The sequence below is a fragment of the Pelobates fuscus genome, chromosome 7 (genome assembly GCF_036172605.1).
Source record: "Pelobates fuscus isolate aPelFus1 chromosome 7, aPelFus1.pri, whole genome shotgun sequence".
In the NCBI taxonomy this organism is placed as follows: domain Eukaryota; kingdom Metazoa; phylum Chordata; class Amphibia; order Anura; family Pelobatidae; genus Pelobates; species Pelobates fuscus.
In genome coordinates, this window is record NC_086323.1 from 11,626,180 (window position 1) to 11,640,872 (window position 14,693).

At 41.2% G+C, this 14,693-nt stretch overlaps 1 protein-coding gene across 1 annotated transcript; it reads right to left on the bottom strand.

Moving 5' to 3' along the window:
- Positions 1-537: 537 nt before the first annotated feature.
- On the bottom strand, positions 538-14,102 carry NASP (nuclear autoantigenic sperm protein). Its single transcript, XM_063427692.1, has 15 exons — positions 13,971-14,102; positions 12,844-12,891; positions 11,666-11,776; positions 11,503-11,583; positions 8,324-8,430; positions 4,849-5,619; positions 4,512-4,552; positions 3,875-3,951; positions 2,814-2,887; positions 2,514-2,702; positions 1,960-2,114; positions 1,827-1,874; positions 1,520-1,603; positions 1,271-1,402; positions 538-689 (listed from the first exon to the last, which is right to left on the bottom strand). Exons 1-15 carry the CDS (start codon positions 14,009-14,011, stop codon positions 642-644), a joined length of 2,007 nt encoding a protein of 668 aa, XP_063283762.1. The 5' UTR covers positions 14,012-14,102; the 3' UTR covers positions 538-641.
- Between the last annotated feature and the right edge of the window lie 591 nt (positions 14,103-14,693).

Sequence of the window (14,693 nt, forward strand, 5' to 3'; positions counted from 1 at the left end):
ACGAATATAAGTTTTTTTTGCAGCCCACAATCTTAATTTTTTTTTTGGGCCCGTGTACTAGCCTTCAGCATGCTTGATGTAGATTACCCAGCTATGACCATCACATTAATGTGAATTACTCATTCACTGCACAGATGACAGGGTCCTCCAGGTAGGGATAGGTCAATTCCATACACTGCTCTGATTGTTATTACTGTTCATCAAATTGACTCAATCCAAGAAAAATCCTCCCCTTGAAGTGTTACTTGAAAAGATAGATAGCTATAAACAATGTGTAGTTTACAGCAATATACATATTATCACCCAAATTGTCAGTTAAACTACTTTTGCTAGTGAACGTTCAAGATATTACACGACAGGTGTCTTCAGCTTCAATATGAATTAGCTGCTTAACCTTTTAGCTCATTCAAGCTGCAACTATTCTGTCAACAAGGCAACACCTTGCCAAATAAAATTACAATAGTCCACCCATTACAGCTACATGTTATCATGCAAGATGACAACTACATGGCACAAGCAAGACAGACATCCTTAAACCACAATTTTTAAATCTCATCTTTATTTCTTTTACAAAAAGGACACGCAACAAAAAATTTCAGAAAATACATTTATATACAAAAAACAGTGATCAAGTGAATTGGTCATGCAGAACTCTCCACAGCTGCCGTTTCCATGGGTATCTGTCCAGCCTGTAGTGGAAATAAGGTTCTTAAGGTTAAGGAGTGCAACCCATTCAGGTTATGTCAGATACAGGCTAACCTATAACAATTAACGCCCTTGTGAAGCAGAGAATGCGAGGAGATTTATTAGATGACCAGTTACTTGCTAGTCACTATTAAGTAGACTTGTGCTAGTTTTCGCAGATTAGGACTCCACAGCTGAACTGTAAGGAATCTGATTAACTGGTTCAAACATTTTTGTACAAGTCTAGTAAGCAGGATTCTCACCCTTTTGGGAAAGTGGTCTTGCACCTTACGATGAAGAGTCAAAAGGAATGCTACCACAGGTACATGCCAAGGTCCATTTTCTAAACTGAAATTAATGACAACTAGAGAACACCACATTTAAGACAAAATGTGGTCTATATAGTCAAGCCATTTTGACAATGAAATGCACCTTGTCAGCTCTCCAGTTTTAGTTAAAGATCTGGAGATAAGTTTTGAAGGCATGTTTCCAACAACCCAAGACAATTTAGTTTGCTGCAGACTTCAACCCACCACCACAATGATTTTCCAGGACCTGAGTAGACAGGTAGCCTGTAGAATCCTACCTCTTCAGCTTTCTCTGCTTCTTCATTTGTAGGTACTACTGCATCTTCACTCCCATCTCCATTTTCAACCAGATCTGGTTTAGCTTTCTTTGCTTCACTGTCTTTTAGTGGACTTTCCTCTTCAGGTTTTCTCTTGAGGACAAATCCACAAGTTAAGGTATTAAATTACCAATTTAACCACTGCCTTAGTGGCCTTTACAAATTATTTAAAATGTTAAATCAGGGAGAAGGTTTACAATTTACAGGTACCTTTTTCCTCACAAGATGAGAAATATCAGACACACAGTTTTGAACAGGTACAGTGCAGTCACTGCTATTTTTGTCCATGGATGTCTGAAAAAAGGGAAGAGTAATCAAATATAAAAAATAAATTCTAGTACTTTTAATAGTTATACACAATTACAAGAGCCACACTTGTAGCATTAACAAAACCATAACCAACATGCAAGAATTCCCATGGATTTTTACAGGTCTGAACTACAAGTTTCTGGTGTTGTGTCTTCTCCCCCTGCCAACATCCCCCTCCCCCGATCAAAGTAGTAAGTTATGAACGTACTGAAGTGCTTCCATTCTCTTTAGAAGAAAATCCTGAAGAACCTCCAGCCTAGAGGAAAGAATGAATAATTTCATTACTTTTAAGAGAAAAGGCTCCCAGTGACATTTTTGGGCAGTGATTAACCATTACTGACCAGTGTCTCTTTAAGGGCAATTTCTGTTGCTATAGCAGTTTTCTGAGCTTCCTTTGAGTCTTCAATCTTTTCTTTGATATCAGGGAGCAGGTTTTTCAACTCTTCAATTTCAGCATCTGGCTCTGTGGCCGCTTCTATTTTCCCTGAGAGCACAGCTGGTGGAATAAATAGAGCTTGAAGTTAACCAAGTTGTTTTTTTTTTTTTTTTTTAAAGGCCGTTTGTGGTTTGTAATGTCTACTGGCTTAAAGACAGCATTGACAGGTTTGAGTTTTCCACGAGGGTATCCTGAGATTGTCAGTCACAGCACAAACCTAGTTTCTCCTCATGTTAATTTGACATTTCTAGACTGCACGACAGCAAGGCAAGTAGGGATTTGTATATAGTATGCATAGTACTAGACCAACTGAATACAAAGGATGATTAAATTATTGATCACTTATATGCCACACAAGCCAACAGTTTGACACGTTGCCTTTGTTTCTAGTTAATAAGAGACTAACAATCATAGCTACATGGGTCAGAAAAAATACTGTTTCAGTAACATAATACTTACTTATTCTTCCTGAAATGACATCGATTGATTTATTGAAGTGTGATATTGCATCCTCATGTTTGCAGTTGTACTGATAAGCCAAACCTAGCTGGTAGTGAGTTTCTGCAAGGAGGCGGTTGTGAGCTTCAAGGTGCTCTTGCTGTATCTTCAGACAGGCCAAGAAGTCTTCTACTGCCTGGGAGTAGTTTTCTAGATACAGCAGAATATTGTGATGTAAAAGTCTTAGCAAGATAGTATGACACCTAGTTTACTCTGGGCCCACTAACTGATGCCACTAAAGTATACTATACATACACTTACCTGACTCAACACTAACTTCTCCGAGTTTCAGATGTGCTTGTGCTGCTTTTAACTGAGCTTCTTTAGTTTCTTTCCTGTTAGAAGTGAGAATTTATAGAGAACTGGTCAGAAATGTAGCTTCTATAGCAGTCAATCTGCAGCTACGATGACAATTTGCCACATTTTGACTTTTGCCATGATCCTGCTGGTTGAGTAATGGCAAGTTACCATCTTCCCCCTGCTCTTCCAGGCTACTGCACAAAGCAGAGCAGTCACCAGTGGTCTTTGCAAGATATGCAGAGACCAAAGAAGGGGAGAGCTGCTTTGTGCAGCTAATAAGTTGTAGCACAGCAGCCTTTGAAGGGCATGCATCGAAATACAGTGCTCCACTCATTTGATTTGATGGAGTGGCAAATGCAAGACAAATAGGACACTATACACCAAGCCTTTAAAGGACCAGACTGATTCTTAAAGGGACACGATATGCACCCAGACCACTTCAGCCAACTGTATTGATCTGGATGCACTGTCCCTATTAGACTTCGTGCTGCAATATAAAACATAGTATTGGAGTAATTGCATTGTTTAAATTGCAGCTCTGAGACTGTCTTACCAGACAGCCACTGGACGCACTTCCCGGATTGAATGGACCTTTGGTCTGGTATCGGATGCTGAAGGTCCTCATGCTGTGCATGAAGACCTATGTCATCAGATTTTACCCCCATAGGAAAGCATTGAATACTTTCCTATGGGGAGGTCTAATGCACGCACAGCATTTGCTGTGCTTTCTCATTGGTACCTGCTAGTCGTGGGAAGGGGTGGAGCATTGAGATGGGATAGGGTAGGTAAAAGTTGTTTTTTTTAAACCATTTACTGTAGTGGGGGAGGCAGGGGAAGTGTGTGCCAGGAATACCGCTTTGCAGTCCTTAAGAGGATTGAGCAATTTGAGAACCATGTACATATTATGCATTCAATGCAATAAGACCCATTTAACTTTTTTGTAATTGAAACCACTGCAACACCTTGCCTTCAAAAGAGCATCGGTATGTGCAAGATAAGGCACATTCATTTTAGAGAGTTACCTTCTAAAGATTATCTTTGACAGGTCCAGCATTTCCCACGCCAGCTGCAGGTTACCAACATCATCTTCCTCATTTTCCTTTTAAAAAAAAAAAAAAACCCAAAAAAGTATATATATAAAAAAAGTGCTATAATTTATACAGCTAGTGTCTATAGAAACTTTGTTGCAATAAACATTCAGTGGAGAAACAAATAATTGTTACTTCCAGACTAGAAAGCAGCAGAGCCAGTTAAATGTGCTTATGCCAAGGAGGGATAGTTGGCAAAGCATGAGAACCTTTAAACTGCCAATTAGTGGTGTAGAAATTAGGCCATGGGTCTGCAGCAGAGTACTTGAGCCCTCAAGCTCAGTGTAGCCATGATGATCTGGATTAATTTACTAACAAAATTCACAACAGATCTGAAGTGTGGAACCCAAGCTATTAGCTATGGATATACACAGGGCACATGTATGGGATTCTGGAAGTTTCCAAGAGCAGTTCTAGAAATTATGAGATTTAGCAAAATAGTCATTAGACAGTGCTGCTTTAAGGTGGCTTGGTATGTATCCACTGACATGTATTTAATTGGCATTTGAAGCAAGAGGACTTTGTAATCAATAGTGCTTCACACATCTACTCTGTTAGCAACTTCCCTTACCTTCTCTTCGGTTTCCTCATTTTCTACAGAGTCTTCACCATCTGCAAGAGAAGAGTTTTATGAATGAAATTCAGAAAATCAGTTAAAGAGTAAATGTCAAGTGTTCAGTCCACATCTGAATATTGTGCCACCAACACCAGACTGGATGAAGTATCAAACAAGTGCCCAATAAGCAGTGTAGACCCATGTGCATGAATATCCTCCATATTGACTTGTTGATAAGCTTCAGATCAAGTCACAAAAATGCAGCTTAAGGCTTAGTTGACATTAATACCCAGTGCTTCAAGTTTATTAAGTCAGATGGAAGACCAAAATGTAGCCTCGCCCAACTAATTACCTTCACCTTCCATTTGTTCTTCTGTTTCTTCCTCTTGATCTCCAGATTGATCTTTTGAAGCAGTTTCCTCCATCTCAGACACTTCATCTGGTTTTTCTTCCTCTGTTTGGACACTTTGCTTCTCTTCAGATGTTTCAGGAGCAACAGCATCTTTCCCTTCATCCTTTGAATCTTTCCCTTCATCCTTTGAATCTTTCCCTTCATCCTTTGAATCTTTCCCTTCATCCTTTGAATCTTTCCCTTCATCCTTTGAATCTTTCCCTTCATCCTTTGAATCTTTCCCTTCATCCTTTGAATCTTTCCCTTCATCCTTTGAATCTTTCCCTTCATCCTTTGAATCTTTCCCTTCATCCTTTAAAACATCCTTTTCTTCTACTGCTTGATCACTGCATTCAGTTTTAGAGGCTTCACTTTTGGATTCACTCTTTGAATCAGTGTTTTTCACTTCAGTATTTTCCTTTTCCACAGGACCTTTGGAAGATGCTGCAGCTGGCTTTTCACCCTCTTCCATGTGATCACCTTCAGGCTCATCTTTAGTCTCCAAATCAGTTTTATCATTTTCAGTGGGTTTCACACTGCATTCCCCCTGCTTTTCACCCTCCACATCACATTCCTCCATTTTATCTTCAGATTTCCCATCACACTCATTCGCTTTTGAGTTTGTTGTTTTCTCACAATTTTCCTTCCCTTCCTTCTCTGGTTTATCTGCAGGCTTCTCTTCTTCTGCCATAGCGTCATATACCTGCTCTCTCAACTGCTCCCTTTCTTTGTCTAGATATTTGTGGGATATGAAGAGAAATTCTTCTATTTTAGTGATGGGAACTACAGTTTTAATTCTACACACTCAGTTTGACATGCTTTACCATCTCTGCCTAGCTGTCCGCAGACAAGAGCACGTGGCAGCCTCCAGACAGGAGACTAAAACTGATCAGTAACTACATCCATATTTTACCCACATCTGACAAAGCACCATATCCAATCTTTTATTGACAGAACTACAGCATAATGGCCCACTATCTGTGGGACAGAAATGGCAGCGCTTTAGTATCTGAAGACAGTTTAATGCACTAAATGTTGACCAGTTTTAAGGTTCAACTCTTGATGCATCTAAAAAGTCTAGTCATAAATTGTTAATTGTTAGTTACAAATATGCTCATGTTGGTTCCAAACATCTACAAATCATACCATTAAGTCTAGTTAGCTACAAAATGTGCTGAATATAACCACTTTATGTTAAGACAAGCCATCACATCCTCCATCTTAACACTTCATCTGTCCTTTCTAACTGCTTGGACATCTGGCTTCTCTTCAGAAGTTTGCAAAAGCCATCACATGGTGGATAAATTCCCAGGGTAACAGGCTATGTGAAACTACAAGCACCATAACTACTAAAATCTAGTGTAGTGGTGACAAGAGTGTCCTGATGCAGCCATACAGTAACAGGTCAAACCACTTTAGCACTATTTGGATGCAGATTAGGATATTAACATTTGGCTTCTGCTGTCATGACAACTTACCACTATAGAGCAAAGTGCCAAAGCAGGACTGCTTTGCTCTAAACATTAGCCTTTTTCTGCAAGTTAAGACTGGAGGTCTTCCAAGGAACAATGCAAGTGGTCAAATCATGCTAGGGGGCTTGACATCTTACCATGAGATTGTGCAAGGAGACCCATGACAATAGTCAGAGTGCTGCAATAGTAATTGTGTTTGCAATGACTAGTGTTGCTTTAAAGGATCATATTACTCTGCAGAAACTCAGTTTTCAAGTTAAAGGAGCACTATAGTCACCTAAATTACTTTAGCTAAATAATGCAGTTTTGGTGTATAGATCATTCCCCTGCTATTTCACTGCTCAATTCACTGTCATTTAGGAGTTAAATCACTTTGTTTCTGTTTATGCAGCCCTAGCCACACCTCCCCTGGCTATGATTGACAGAGCCTGCATAAAAAAAAACTGGCTTCATTTTCAAACAGATGTAATTTACCTTAAATAAATCGTATCTCAATCTCTAAATTGAACTTTAATCACATACAGGAGGCTCTTGCAGGGTCTAGCAAGTTATTAACATAGCAGGGGATAAGAAAATCTTAATTAAACAGAACTTGCAATAAAGAAAGCCTAAATAGGGCTCTCTTTACAGGAAGTGTTTATGGAAGGCTGTGCAAGTCACATGCAGGGAGGTGTGACTAGGGTTCATAAACAAAGGGATTTAACTCCTAAATGGCAGAGAATTGAGCAGTGAGGCTGCAGGGGCATGTTCTATACACCAAAACTGCTTCATTAAGCTAAAGTTGTTCAGGTGACTATAGTGTCCCTTTAAGACCATATACTATATAGCCTTCTCTTTTAATGTTAAAATCGCGATCACACTGAGAACATGGCCTTTTTAACTGTAACATTCCATGACTCTTAAATATAAGCCAACAGACTGCTATAGGGTGATATATGGTCAGTTAACATTTAATGTGGATAAGTGCAAGATGATGCATTGTGGACGTTAAAACACAGGGGCAGAGTACAAAATATTTTTACCTCAACATCTGAGGAAAGTGATTTAGGTGTAATCAGTTCAGATGACTTAAAGGTAGGAAGACAATGTAAAAGAGCAGCAGGAAATGCTAGTAGAATGCTTGGTTGTATAGGGAGAGGTATTAGCAGTAGAAAGAGGATAGTGCTCATGCCATTGTACAGAACACTGGTGAGACCTCATTTGATTGATACCTTAGAGAGAGTTCAGAGAAGGGCTACTAAACTGGTTCATGGATTGCAGAATAAAACTTACAAGGAAAGGTTAAAGGATCTACACATGTATGGCTTGGAGGAAAGATAGGGGGGATATGATAGAAACAATACATAAAAGGAATCACAGTAAAGGATGAGACCATATATTAAAAAAATATAATATCAGGAAGTATTACTTTACTGAGAGGGTAGTGGGTGCATGGAATAGCCTTCCAGCTGAAGTGGTAGAGGTTAACAGTGAAGGCATTTAAGCATGCTTGGGATAGGCATATGGCTATCATAGCTATAAGATAAGGCCAGGGACTAATCAAAGTCTTTAGAAAGATCAGCAGACTAGATGGTCCGAATGGCTCTTATCTGCCATCACATTTTATATTTCTATATACCTTATGCTACAATCACTAAGCAGATTAAAACTAAACCTTATCTGACGTTAGATTTTGTTACATGCACACCTGTATAAAGTCAAGCATGTTAGTTGGCATAAATAGTTTGATGAAGTGTTGAGCCACCTTTCAGCAATATTTGCATTGAAGGTTTGTAATATTTTGCCTCACAGGTCACTTTACATGTGACAGACATCTGATTGGTTCTTTAAAGCCATGCTCCCAGCTGTTAAGAGCAACAAGATGTTTGTTATCAGGAGTCCAGGAAAATTCCACATTTTAGTTCTCTAGATGTGCCCCTTAAGATGTAAGGGTGCTTTGAACAGGATGATTATGACTGACCTACCATCTATGTTCTCTGCACTTGGAATATTTGGATCCTCTTTCGTATCTTCTTCTTCCTCCTCCTCTGGTATTCCTTCCAAGGCATTACCCAACACACCATTCTCCATCCTAAATAAAATGAATGCCACAATAACATTTTATAATTTATAACTGCCATAAGTTAAGCCTTGGTGCATTCTGCTTATGCTCCATGTACAACAATTTAGCTTTTTTGCAATTTATATAGTGTGAAGATAAGTGTCTTATAAAACTTTGTTAGATATTTTTAGTCCCCATGCATACACCTTGCCAGGCTTTTTTTTAAAACCCAAAATTGAAATCGTAACTCCATGATGATCCTTTAACGCCAATAAGAGAATTGAACGGGAAAATGGAGCTTTAAAAGAACTGAAGGGCAAAATTATCAAACTTCTCAGGTTAAAGGATTTCTGCACTCCATTAAGACATTTGAGGTGAAATAATTTTCACAAGGGGAGGGGGTTGTCAGTGTTTTGATATGCTCTTTGACCCTTTAAATTACATCTTTCTTAGACCAGCATAACATTAATATGGATACAAAAATGTATTGTTATGAAATTACAAAGTATCAGTTTCAATTTCCATGGCCACTTAAAGTAGTTTTGTGTCTGCAGATCATGAGCACCCTCTTACCTTACAAAATCACATTTATATAGTGAGATCCTGAAGCATGATATAATGTTTTCATGTACCCGACAAAACCATATTAGCCATACGGGAGCAGTAAGTGAAGATAGACTTGTCAAGAGGACTTTACAGTCTAAAGAGGATGAAGGGCACATACAGAGGGAATCCAAAAAAAAATAATCTGTATATGCCTGGAAGATGGGAGGGCAATTCAGGATAACAAAACCCCACCCTGCCAGCCATTTATGATGTTTAAAAGACGAAGAGTTTAACCTAAAAGATGGGGTGAGAATCCAGCACTGCCTTCCACCCATGCATTGCATGGTCCGGTTACAGACGGATTGTATTCTTGCTAACAAATCATATGTGCGTTTGAGACATTTAAAAAAAAAAAAAAAAAAAAACTTACAGGGAGGCGCAGAACATTGAGGGAGGGGCATCTATGCTACTTCTTGCATGCACTGCCAGAGAAAATACTTGTTATGCAAAGAGGTCACGTGTACTTGGGGTGTAACCAAGCCATGACATAAATGCAGATTTTTCCTACCACCATGCCCACTTCAAGTCACTGGTGGTTAACTATTAAAGTGATTTTACTACACTTTACATCTAGTATACTAAATATAGTAGGGGGTGTATCAGCCAAGATAGGTACACATTCACTAGACCAAGGATTTTTATTTTTAATTAAACAAATGAGTAGGTTTATAATGCCTACATATTGAATCACAATTATAGGGCCTTCTCTGGGTAATCTTAAAAGTAACTACTTTCTGTTAAAGATCCTTTTCACCAAGTTTTGGAACTAGGCTCATTTGTGTGTTAATACTGGATATTTTAAGCGAGTTGTGCATTTAGTTTCAAACAAATTGGGATAAGTCTGAATTCTATAACTCAAAAGCACCATGGATACAAAAATGTAGTTATGAAATAAATTACAAAGTATCAGTTTCAATTTCCATGCTTTACCAGAGTTGCACACAGGGCTTTTGCTTATTGTATCAGTTATTAGTTGAGGGAACACCAATTCACCAGACCAACCTCAGCTTAATGAGGCAGTTTTTATGCATTGATCACTTGCACTTCCTGTAAAAAGATCCAATGTTTAGACTTCCTTTATAGTACACATTCTGTTTAACCCCTTAAGGACCCATGACATGAGGTGTGGCTAGAGCTGCATAAACAAATGTTTAACTTAATGGCAGAGAATTGAGCAGTGAGATTGCAGGGACGTGATCTATGCTCCAAAACAGCTTCGTTTGAGTTAAGTTTAATTACTTAGGACCCTTTTTCTCCTCATTCCATTTGAAGTCTTGGATGTCCATCAAACTGATTTAGCGATAATACATAGTTAGACTTTGTTTAGTATACTAGTTTCTAGTCAGCCTGAGGCACAAAATGATACAATTTTGTTATACATTTATAACTGAAGGCAATGATAATACGGCAAATGAATGGCAAAATAGTACAGAGGAAGAGTTTTGCACAACCTAAACCTCTATGTACACTTCAGATTTCGGATCGATTTCTTGCATTTAAGGACCACTATAGTGCCAGGAAAACAAACTAGTTTTCCTGCCACTATAAGGTTATGAACCCTAGTCACACCTCCCTGCATGTGACTTGCACAGCCTTCCATAAACACTTCCTGTAAAGAGAGCCCTATTTAGGCTTTTATTGCAAGTTCTGTTTAATTAAGATTTTCTTATCCCCTGCTATGTTAATAGCTTGCTAGACCCTGCAAGAGCCTCCTGTGTGTGATTAAAGTTCAATTTAGAGATTGAGATACAATTATTTAAGGTAAATTACATCTGTTTGAAAATGAAGCCAGTTTTTTTTTATGCAGGCTCTGTCAATCATAGCCAGGGGAGGTGTGGCTAGGGCTGCATAAACAGAAACAAAGTGATTTAACTCCTAAATGACAGTGAATTGAGCAGTGAAATAGCAGGGGAATGATCTATACACCAAAACTGCTTTATTTAGCTAAAGTAATTTAGGCGACTATAGTGCTCCATTAAGAGTGGTTTCTGGGTATGGCAAGGTTTTAATGGTAGCTTCCACATAGTTACAGGTATGCCCTCACAAAGGGACAATGTGTGACCAAGTTCAGCATTTGGATGAAACAAGGCGACTACAGTGGGTTCTACTGTGTTATGTAAACCATGTGGTTTGTTTGTTTTTAGCAGTCAAGGATTCACACTCATTCTGAAAGTGCCTGGTGGGTCAATGTTTATTAGAATTTCCAGCCATACAGCACTGGCAGACCAAGTACACCAACATGTCTAATATATTACAGATTAGAAGGAAGATTATAGAGCTTAGGTTTTATTAGTTAACTGCCCAAAGTTTCACTTTATTCCAGACATGCCAACATGCATGAACACGCCAAGAAAACTCAATGTTCGGTACTGACCCCCCCCCAGTCTGGCATACCACAGACCGACTCATGTACCAATAAGGAAAACACGATGTTAGTTTACCAACAGCCAGAGGAAAATCACAAATTAGGAGTTTACCCCCAGCATTTATTCTCACCGGGCCAGTTCAAGGAGACTAATTCCATACGAGAAGAAGGCATCAGCACATTCATCAGCTGTATCCCCATATTTCTTAGCTCTGAAAAAGATTGTTTATGGTGTCAACTTAACAGTAAGGCTCACTACTGAAATGCTAGAAAGTGAGACTGACAGATACTTACAATAGGCTGCTGGCTTCTTGAAAAGCAGCAACTGCTGACTTTATATCCTTCATCACCAAGTTTCTGTGACCTGCACCCATAAGCTTTTTGGCTTCACATTCCACATCCTCCCTAGGGTTATACAATATTAGCATCATGTAACATTTCACATTCAACACAGAACCTTACAAATTTGCTTTCAATCTGGAAGCCAGTTTCTTCCCCCAGGACAAAAATAAAGTTCTGGAACACTATATAGTTACCAGAACCACTACAGCTTAATGGAATGGCTCTGATGTATATAGTGTCCTAGCAGACTTCAGATAAAATGGCAGTTTTTACATTGCTTTCTAGTAACACCTTTAGTGGCTGTCTCAGATGGCCACTAAAGTGTCCCTATGTCAGTGCTGCACAATGTGCAGACCCTACATTCAGCATCACCACACTCTTTGGCATAGAGGCACTAAATGTTCCCCATAGCGATGCTTTTAATTGATTTAATTAATCTCAGCTATGGAGGCGGGCCAGCTCATGTGAGACTGGCATGGCACTGGAAAAAATTGTAAGTAACAGCATTCCTATGCGATCGGTCGTGGATGGTGACCTAAAGACATTAACTGACACCAGACAAACTCAAAGCATTACTTATTGATACACTCAAAACATACATAGAGACACAGAAAGAAAATTAAGAACAGCTTTATCCACCCTCCTGTTTCGTACCTTTTGGGCTCAGGAGGATGGCTTCCCTGGGGACTGGGCATCAGTAGGTGACATGTTAGTGGGACTGGCTGCCGCTGTTCAAGCAAGACTAACTTTGCCCCCAGCCTCTAGGGCCATGGAGCTCTGTGCACAAGGAGGAAGGGAGCTGTAACAACTTCCCACCTGACGCTGAAGTCATGCAGGGGTAAGGGCAACCAGGCGACTCTGCAGCATGGTCAGCTATGCGGCCTGGGGCAGAGCCATCTTTACCTGGTATCCTGACAGGTTAGCGTGCCATTACCCTGTGCAACATCTGCACCCGGCGGAAGTAATTACAGTTCCCTTCACTTCCTCCAGGCACACAGAGCTGCACGGGAATTGAGACAAGAGGAGGGAACAGGCTGACCAATCACTAGTGCCAGGGCAATATTTAGTCACCATTGCACCTAGGGTTGTCGAGCCCGAATTTAAACAATTTATAAAAATTATAAACTTACACAGCAACTTTGTCAGACGATGTTGAAGGAGCATCTACAGCTTCAGGCCTAAAATAAGAGTAAAAAAGTGTCAATACCGAGCAGCTACTGGCTCAGAATTGGAGGTAGTTATTGTACAAAGTATTTACATCTTTTGAAAGAGCAAATGGTAAAGAAGTCACTTCAAAGACTTCTCGTCACCCCCCCCCCCCCCCCCCCCACCAGACAAGGTGTGCATTGAGGGAGAAAATTACCCCCCACAAAACCCAGACACAGGGTGTGCATGGAGGGAGAAAATTACCCCCCCCCCCCACCAAAAACCCAGACACAAGGTGTGCATGGAGGGAGAAAATGACCCCCAAAAGACAGACACAAGGTGTGCATGGAGGGAGAAAATGACCCCCAAAAGACAGACACAAGGTGTGCGTGGAGGGAGAAAATTACCCCCCAAAAACACAAGGTGCAGGGAAGGATAAAATTAGAAAGACTGACACCCCCCCCCCAAATAAAGTGTGTGGGGGTTTGGGGGGGGGGGGGGTTATGGAATGCCACTAATATGGCAAGGCGGATGTACGAGGAGGCATTACCAAGAAGACCAGCGAGGTTTTGGGGTCTCTGCCGGGATAGGGGATTGCTATATCCCATACCCGGGGCTGCTGATGGGAAGGGTTATTAATAGAAGATAATTCTGATTGTTTACCCGGTGTGAGAGGACATTGCAAACTGGGGGCAAACGGCTGGGATATGGAGGGATAGTGCAGGGTACACACTGCCCCCCCCGGTCTCACTAACAGACATGCCGACGGGGGCCCAGTCTGAGGTAAAGCCGTTTTGGCGCCAAACCCGCTCTGTCACCGCTTGGCCGAGCACACAAAGCGCCACGCGCTGTCTCACGAAGCAGCCAATCAGAGCAAAGCTCGCGGGTCCTGTCCCCCGGCCAGCCAATCGGAGAGCAGAGCTCCCGGGTCCTGTCCCCCGGCCAGCCAATCGGAGAGCAGAGCTCCCGGGTCCTGTCCCCCGGCCAGCCAATCGGAGAACAAAGCTCGCGGGTCCTGTCTCCCAGCGCGCGCCGGTTGCTGCCAGTACCCCCCTCACAGGAGCCCCCAGGGGCCACACGACACGGGCCCCGTCCCCATGCAGCGCCTTACTTGGAGGACTCGGTAGGCACGGATACGGTCTCCTCGGCCATGGCACTCAGCTCGCTGACAGGATTCAGACAGGAAAGATGGCAGCAGCTCGTAAACCCCCGCGCTGGGAACCCCCTCTTATACCCGCCTACCGGCAACACGCCCCCTTCCTCGACAGACCACGCCCACCTGCTTCCTTTTACCCTCTGACCCCGCCCCGGCTTCCCGCGCTCGAGCTGCCATTGTCTGAGCGTGTACCACGTGACCAGACATTAACCCCTGCTGTGCCGGGGGCCACGACAGAGACTAAACCAGGGGCCACAGCAGGGACTGAACAAGGGGCCACAGCACAGTCTGAACAAGGGGCCACAGCAGGGAATGAACCAGGGGCCACAACAGAGACTAAACCAGTAGCCACAGCAGGGACTGACTGAGCATCCTGGACCTCCAAGCCCTGCGCTTTATAAACTTTTTACAAAAATAAACTACTGTGCTCTCTATAATATATTTATACGTTAAACTAGAAATAGGTTTTATTTTATGGATTTTTATATTTCCGTATTATATCGGTTTATATTACGCTCTCCCTATAGTTAGTGTTATATCGGTTTATATCCCGCTCTCCCTATAGTTAGTATTATATCGGTTTATATCCCGCTCTCCCTATAGTTAGTGTTATATCGGTTTATATCCCGCTCTCCCTATAATTAGTGTTATATCGGTTTATATTACGCTCTCCCTATA